The 8,615-nt window shown below is 37.1% G+C and overlaps 1 protein-coding gene across 1 annotated transcript; it reads left to right on the forward strand.

Moving 5' to 3' along the window:
- The first annotated feature begins 256 nt into the window (after window positions 1-256).
- tgm1l6 (transglutaminase 1-like 6) lies at window positions 257-5,171 on the forward strand. Its single transcript, XM_051095794.1, has 14 exons — window positions 257-334; window positions 638-1,059; window positions 1,164-1,355; window positions 1,482-1,733; window positions 1,875-1,993; window positions 2,291-2,398; window positions 2,554-2,731; window positions 2,830-2,968; window positions 3,059-3,251; window positions 3,338-3,491; window positions 3,617-3,901; window positions 4,469-4,629; window positions 4,721-4,857; window positions 4,977-5,171. Coding segments are annotated over exons 1-14 (2,490 nt in total). The 5' UTR covers window positions 257-332; the 3' UTR covers window positions 5,125-5,171.
- Window positions 5,172-8,615: the final 3,444 nt, after the last annotated feature.

Genomic DNA, 8,615 nt, shown 5'->3' on the forward strand with positions numbered 1-8,615 from the left:
GACATTTTGCCATCATTATAAATAAGCATTTTCTCCTTAGTCTGGAATTTCTCAATTACATCTCTGTAAATCCACAACAATTTGACTAAGACTTTAATTTGACTTAAATCCCTGAAACAGAATGTTCAAATTAACATTTGTCACTCACCCAAAATCTTTTCTTCTTGCTCACAGGAGATGCGGATGGGGTGGTGATGAACATGAAGTATATATATATCCAGTACTGCAGTGGAAAGCTGTGCTGATTAAAGCGGAACTTACTGTTCACTTGCTTCAGTAATTTAAGTTCTCACTTCAGTTACTTGTTACAAACAAGGACAAGGACTAAAAACATGTAAGTAATCAGCTTTGATGTTAGTTTCTGCCTGGTTTCTAGTTCGTTTTGCATATATATCCCTTGCTTTTATGGACTTTTATCAATCCACAACAAGAAAAAATGTAAGATGACTTACCTTACTGTGTAATAAATGTAGCTTGAGAATTAAGTTCTACAAACCTGATTTGAATAGATTTAAAGGCTTGAATATTTAGGGAAAGAGCAACATTAGAAATGCTCCACCTGAACTCGCATGACCAAACAGTAATAATGTTGTTTCTTTTTATTCATCCTTCACAATCTTCTTTCCTTTTTGCATAGGATGCCTTGTGTCAACAACCCATACAAAAGCCTCTGCACTGTCGGCCGTTTCCCAGGTATTAAACTGCATGGAGAAGACAATTGGAAAGGAGCATGCTACTCACCAGTTTACCCCAACCCATGCGCAAACCCTTGTGCTAACCCCTGCAGATACCCATCTGCAAGCCCCTGGGCAAATGTTTACGTGAACCCATACGTAAACCCTTGCATGAACCCATGCATTAACCCTTGCACTACTCCATATGCTACTCCATACGCTACTCCATATGCTACATATGCTAGTCCATGCTCTGTTCCATGTGCTACTCCATATGCTAATCCTTGTGGCTTTGCCACTCCATGCCATGATTATGAGAAAAAGGATGTTGTCGTTAAGGAATGTGTGGATGACTGCACAAGCAAGCAAGTCTGTGGAGTCAACGGTAAGAGTCCAACATTTTTGTCCTTCAGTGCATCAGGAAACATCATATTTTTACTCATCATTACTCAATGAATGTCCTGTTTTCTACTTTTGTCGTTTTTTCAGATGCTGTCCTCCAGGTGTGTAAAGTCGACCTTCTCAAATGCAGGACCGGACAGAATCGCCAGGAGCATCACACTCATTATTTTCTTGATGATCATCTCATTGTCCGCAGAGGACAGTGTTTCAATATGTGGCTTGATCTGTGCCGTCCTTTCAATCCCAGTTGTGACAAGCTTCACCTGGAGCTTAAACTAGGTTAGTTATGACTGACAACATGTGAAAACATGCCAAAAACAGTACATGTACAGGAAGAACTCTCGAGGAGCTGAACCAGCATTTCTGCAATCACTGAAACCTCTTGTTCTTTTCTGCGTTTTACAGGTCACATCCCATCCATCCGGGACGGCACTTATGTGATCGTTCCAATAGTGGACGAATTCAAGAAAGACTGCTGGGGGGCAAAGATTGTGGAACAAGGACAAAACCGAATCAAACTGTGTGTGAACTCTGTTCCGACTGCTTGCGCTGGAAGATACCAGTTCAGTGTTGTGACACAGTGTCCAGGAGGCAGCTTCACTTTACCTTATGTTCCTGAAAATGATATTTTTATGCTGTTCAACCCCTGGTGTAAAGGTACACTTTACCCCTGGTGTTTTCTACACTTTAAACTTGAAACCTGAAAATATGAAAATTGAATAGAATGTAGAAAAAAAGAAAGCACTGTTAAAACATAATGAAGCTTTTCAACTTAAAGTCCAATATTCTCTTTATCAGATGACTGTGTGTACCTGAGTGATGAGGCAGAGAGAGCTGAGTATGTGCTGAATAACATGGGCAGACTCTACTATGGAACTAAGCAGCAGATTGCCTGCAAAACATGGAACTTTGGCCAAGTAAGAGCCAAACTTTTACTCGTATATTAGAAATTGTCGCTATGTCAGAGAAAATGCTCCAAATCCACTGATTTCAATGAGAATGGTGTGTCAAAAGAAAACTACACAAAAAAATGTATGTAGACACACTGATTAATAAGGGTGTGCATTAAAAGTGCTGGAACCCAGTTTAGGTGCTGGATGAGGCATGTGACATAATTCTACAGAACAAGTTTTTTATATAACATTTTCATGCACAAGATAGCATGATAGTTTTTCACAGCTTCTAATGTCCTCACTCTTCTGTCTGATTCTTAGTTTGAGAAGGGAATCCTACCTGCATGTATGTATGTGTTGGAGAAGAGCTGTACCCCTTGCTCAGGTTGGGGAAACCCTATTAACATTTCCAGAGTGGTGTCTGACATGGTGAGTCTTCTTTTTCGCGTCATTTTCTTCTTAACACCCTTATTTAATCTGGGAAAGCTTTTAAAAGTCAGATTAGTTATTTTCAGAGTGTGGTAATTCTGTATAAAGCTTGCTGCATTCAAAATAAAATAGTTTTAATCATTTCTTCTTATCAGGTTATTGCCAAAAAAGACTGTGGTGTGCTGGTGGGTAACTGGTCAAACTGCTATGGAGATGGAACTGCTCCTACATCCTGGTGCAGCAGCAGTGCCATCCTGAAACAATGGCACAAATGTGGAGGAATACCTGTCAAATATGGGCAGAGCCTGGCCTTTGCTGGAGTCACCAACACCTGTAAGAGTTCCTACAGACTGGATAAGAAGATTGTAGAAAATCAAGAAAGTGATTCTATGTGATGTAATGCACTTACATTCTTCTTCTCTTTCTTGTAGTGTTGAGGTGTTTGGGTATTCCTGCTCGTCCAGTCTCAAACTTCTGTTCTGCTCATGACACTGATGTTAGTTTGACGACTGACGTCTACTTGGATGAGAAATTTCAGTTGATTGATCACATGAACCGTGATTCAATCTGGTAAGTGTCATTACCATTTGTGATGTCATGAAGAGTTCTTCTGAATATCCATTAGGTTTCTCTATTACATTCTTCTTTTCTCCCATGTAGGAACTACCATGTGTGGAATGAGGCCTGGATGTCTCGGCCAGACCTGCCATCTGGTTTTGGAGGTTGGCAGGTGCTTGATTCCACTCCTCAACTGACCAGCCAAGGCTTCTCCCGATGCGGACCCACCTCTGTTGCTGCGATCCGCAGTGGACAGACCTTCCTGAAGCATGATGTGCCCTTCCTTTTTGCCGAAGTATGTTAATTCCTTTAATTTATCATTCTATCATATAGAGATTAACATACAATGACTAATGACTCCTGTTTGTCCTTGTGTTCTAGGTGAACAATGATAAAGTTTACTGGCAGAGGAAAAATAATGGAACATTTGGTGTTGTTCACGTTGAGAAGGATGTAGTAGGTCACTGCATCAGCACAAAAGCTGTCGGCTCAGATCAACGCGTAGACATCACAAACCTCTACAAACACCCACTTGGTAAAAAAACACATGCATTTCTATTAAAACATCTGGTCCAGCCCTCAACATTTTGAACGATGGTGTTTGGCGTCTCACCTGTGATTCATTCCTCTCTCAATTGTCCTTTCACTTTCAACGATTAGGTTCTTCTGAGAAGTGCACTGCTTTGGAAACAGCCCTTCGTCATGGCTCCAAGAGATGTGCATACCCACTGCCCTGTGCTGAGGATGTTGTCTGTGAAGTCAGCCTGAAAGGGGATGGACCATGTGTGGGCAAGGATGCTGTGCTTTGCATCAATCTGAGAAACAAATGCAGCTCACCTCGTAGCGTCACCCTCTACAGCCAGGCTGCAGCCATGTACTACACCGGAGTCAGGAAGACCTTCCTCAAGAGAGACCACGCATGCTTCGAGCTCAAGCCTTCTGAATGTAAGAAATTATAAAGTTGTCCACACTAATACGTTTTCGTTTGAAAATTAATATTTTTCTCTCAGTTTTGGCCTTCCATCCACACAGAGAAAATGTCTTTGTCAAAGAAAACAAAGCTTTTTGAAAACACTCTGCAAAGTGAAAACCATGTAAAAACACAGTTTTGCGGCAAAAAAACAAGGGCAGTTGCGTTTTAGGAATATTTATATTTAGGGAAATATGGTCGGATAATTTTCATTCATAAAATTATCCTGCCAGAGGAATTGCATGAAGCCTGTTTCGTCTGTATCATCTCAGTAAGTTTTTTATTAAATTTTATATGTTTCAGTGTGGATGAGAAATTATTGGAAAATGCCAGTGTGGACGGAGAGCGTTTTGAGGGAAAAAAAAAAGTTTTCAAATGCATCCGGATTAATGTAGACGTAGCCTGAAATCAAAGAGTTGCAATACATGCATTTTATATGTAAAGTTATTATTTATGAAAATCAATGCACCTGTTAATTATTTTCAATGGAAACTTGTAAGCATGAGTATTCATTCAGCATTTGTCACTTTTCCCCACTATAGGCAGACCTCTGGACTGGACCCTGACTTATGACGAATATAAAGAGCACCTGGTGGATCACGCCTCACTGATGCTCAATCTTATTGGACATGTGGCTCAGACTAAGCAGGTTCTGGCCACCCAGTACAGCTTCAGACTTCGTACACCAGATCTTGTTGTCACTGTGAGTTTAAAGTTATGGTTTAATGGTCTTTTGATAAGTTGAATTCGAGTCAGTTGATGCTAAAAGCGGTCTTGTGTGTGGTTCTTCTCAGCCTGTATGTGATGCCATCTTGGGTCAGGAAGTGCCAGTCAAAATCAGTTTTCAGAATCCCCTGCCTTGTGTCCTGAAGAACACTGTATTCCGCTTTGTGGGACTTGGACTGCAGCATGCCAGAGTTGTCAACTATGGGTAAAACTAATTTCATGAATTTCTCAATTAATTGAGATTGATTGTAGCATTGTTTTGTACTTACATGCACTTTTAAATTTGGTTAAAATAGTATTAAATAATCATTCTTTCTTTCACAGTGACATTGCAGGGCACGCCTCAGTGTGCCTGACGGAGAAGTTTATTCCCAAGTGTCATGGCCCACAGAAACTTCTGGTGTCATTTGATTGTCCTCAACTCACTCAGGTGCATGGATTCGCCAACATTGTTGTCAAACAGCACTGTTAAACCAATCAAATAACCAAAACAGAGGAAAGTTTTATTGGAAAGATGCTGTTGAGTATATGTAACAATTAAAAATTACAGTGTGCATTGAACATGACTGATTTGCTTTTTTTCTTTTTCATTCTCTTTATTGTTAATTTCCATTCTCTAAGTAATATAGTGGTATATGGGACTGGTAATTCAATCTACTGAAGTTAATGATCATGCCTGATTGTAAATGAAATGAAATATGAGAAACAACTGAAATGTCCATGTCAAAATTATATTAATTATATGGTTTTAAATTATGCAATAATGATCTACTTTTTTATTATTTCCTGGGGTCTACTTTTAGTTGTTTTTCTAATGTTAACATTAATGAAAACCTTCTTGTTTTAATGCAGCCGCAGCATTAATAAAAAAAAATAAATAAATAAATATTACCATAAAAAGAATCATTATGTTTGCATGAACCATTATGTTTGCAACTTTTAAATTATGTCTACTTTTGGTTGTTTATCTAATGGTAATGCTAAGGAAACATTTGAAACTAATCATGTTCGCTTTATTGTTGATCTTGTCTTAGTGCAGCCTCAGCATTAATATTAATATCATTATTATTTATAATAATAATAATAATAATATTTAACCCTACTGAATCATCTATGTTTAAAATATGAAATTCTGATTAATTATAATATATAACTCATAAAATGTAAGTGTCAGTTTGCTTTTAGAATATTGGAACAGCTACAGATGAGACAAAACGATGTAAATAATTAGGGGTCCAAGCACCAAAAGTGCCGGAATCTTTGTATTTGTATTGTATTTGTACTGATTTTCTTCTTCTGGCTTAGAAAGTCGATCAGACCACAAGTGGTACTGTAAGTACTTTCATATTTTGCTCTTAAATTCCACAATCATACAGCTTACACTCAAAATTGTTTTTTCCATTAGTGTCTATAGACACATGCAAAATTTTGTGTGAATCAGTCAAGTGATTTAAGGAGATCAAAAAAGAAGTTTATTGCCTACTCACAATGGCCAAAGGACTACAACACACTGTACTAATGTTGTCCACTAGAGGGAACCACAGGATCAGGTTCCATCACTCTGAGTCTGAATAACAAATAATTTTTACAGAGGTACAAAAAAAGTTTACAGAGGTAAAAACAAAAACAAAAAAACGGTGCTCTGTATCCTTAGGTAAATTTTTATCTTCCTCTAATTTACATTTAAAGGGCACCTATTATGCAAAATCCACTTTTATGGCGTGTGGCACAACCACCCTACAATGATAAAAATCTACCCACTCCTTATTTTTTAATCTTGCTCCATTATGGATCAGAAGACAGGAAAAAAAAAAAAAAAAAAATGAGGCAAGGTGGCAAATAGGTAAATAAATGTAGAACTGCACTGTAGATCTGTTTGCTTACATGCATGAATCTGAGTGTGAGTTAGTAAGCGATCTTGATAAAGGTGAAAAGCATTTAGTTAATTGTTAATATTGACCTATTGTGTGTACTGTTGTAGCTCCCGCTGGTAGCAGGGGATACTCACTGCATTTGGGCTAAAACTGAAGGAATTATATAGTGTATAAGGTGCCAAAACAAAGGAGACACGGGTTGCACTGTCTGTTCATTTACAAGCATTAGTGGTGCATTTCCCAAAAGCACTGTTAACCAACTATGGTTGCAAGTTCTGTTGTTGCCAACATAGTTCAATTATTCTTTGTGTCCCAAAACCAATGTGGTTCAAACAATGACGATGTGACCGTGTTCGGGAAACAGTTGTGACTCACTAGTTCATTCCACAACAATGCATCATACCATGGTGGTTAATTAGCCAGTTGTACGGTAAACACACCCCAGATTGGCAGTTTGCAGATTTCGTGGCAGCTCCCTTTAGCAGTGACAGGTTTATAATACTGGGTTGATAATGAAAATTAAATATCAAATATAAATACTGTTAATTCGATTTTTGATCATGCTTCCCCGAATGAGGAAATGAAATTACATTTGAGCATTTGATTTCTCATTTGAGAGATTTTGATTTATTTTTTGATCATTTGAGCATTTAAATTTCTATTTTAATTTTGTAAGGGAAAAAACATTTTGAAAAACTCCATTTTTGCATACTATTATGAATTTACCTGTAATAGAATTTGTCCAGCATATTCTTCCGTGCAGCTGACAGGACGTCAAAGGTGAAGTAATTTTAGGGCCAGTGGCACCAAATGGAATAGAGATGATCGTTCACAAACATATTTCTCAAAACTCCTCAACTGAAATACATATTTTTAATTAGGGATGTCATTTAGTGTATTTTATTTAGGGATGTTTTAGTGTAGCCTAATTAATCATAAAATGGATATAAAAAATATTGCAATTATTGACGACCTCTGATCCAACACTGTTTTTTCTGTTTTTTCTTCACATAAATTGCCAGTTGATCTGAAATAGAATATACCACAATAACAGACTTGTTTTTTGCAATAAAGCAATAAGATATGAGAGGTTGAAGCTAGTTGTTTGGCAAAACCAAGTTTCTAATCTTTTACTTTAAAACAGACTGATTCGCGGCACACCGCGAGTTTGCAAGCGGCATTACAGTGTAAAATGGTGGACATACAGTAACATACCTGAAACAGCGAACTACTGAATACCGTAATATTCCCTCCACACTTCGGAAACTGTGGCCTTCCACACATACAAGCGCACACATCAATGTTAAAAAGACAAATGAGAAGAGCTTGTTCTACAGCGCGAAGGGCGTGGCCTAAAATGAAAGGTGAATGACGCAACACATAACACCAGCAGGGGTCACTCATAATTCAGTACAAAATATTAAACACTTACTTTTGCTGAAATACATGGAACAGTTGTCATGCCATATAGATTATGTTGCAAAGGGTGTTTACACAGAACTGTTTACACAGAACTGTATATATATATATATATATATATATATACACACAAATTTTTTATTTATTTATTTATTTTTGCCATTTTTGTACATTTCTGAAAATATTATATATTAAAGCATTTAAAAATATACCTATCACACACATATGCGTGTGGATAGTATTTGTATTTGCATACAAATACATTTGCATCTTACTGAGCTTCACAGTTTACAACATATATTTAGCACATATATAAAATAAAATTTGAACAGATTTTGTTTTGTTTTACCATATAGGAAACTTTGAATAATGCATTTTGATGCCACTAACCAAGCAAATATATTCCACATCTTTTAGGTGTTTTACTCTTTTCTCTGTCTTATGCCACATTTCTCAGGTTTTAGAAGTGTACTTTATTCATGTGAGGGTGTGTTTCAACATGTGTTCACTTACTGAATGAAGTTTAAACTTTGTTTGAAAAAAGAATCACTATGTATCACCTAATCAATAATCTAAATATTAATGTATCATTCTATAATAAACATTATATAAATATTAATCTATCAATTTTCAGATGTTCAACAACCTAATTAGAAGCACTACTCTTCTT

The sequence above is a fragment of the Labeo rohita genome, chromosome 23 (genome assembly GCF_022985175.1).
Source record: "Labeo rohita strain BAU-BD-2019 chromosome 23, IGBB_LRoh.1.0, whole genome shotgun sequence".
In the NCBI taxonomy this organism is placed as follows: domain Eukaryota; kingdom Metazoa; phylum Chordata; class Actinopteri; order Cypriniformes; family Cyprinidae; genus Labeo; species Labeo rohita.

What these genes read in the sequence shown, in the direction of transcription:
- tgm1l6 (XM_051095794.1), top strand. An exon ending in GTTCAACCCCTGGTGTAAAG is followed by an intron (nt 1,734 to 1,874) that starts GTACACTTTACC and finishes TCTCTTTATCAG; the next exon opens with ATGACTGTGTGTACCTGAGT. An exon ending in TGCTGGAGTCACCAACACCT is followed by an intron (nt 2,732 to 2,829) that starts GTAAGAGTTCCT and finishes TCTTTCTTGTAG; the next exon opens with TGTTGAGGTGTTTGGGTATT.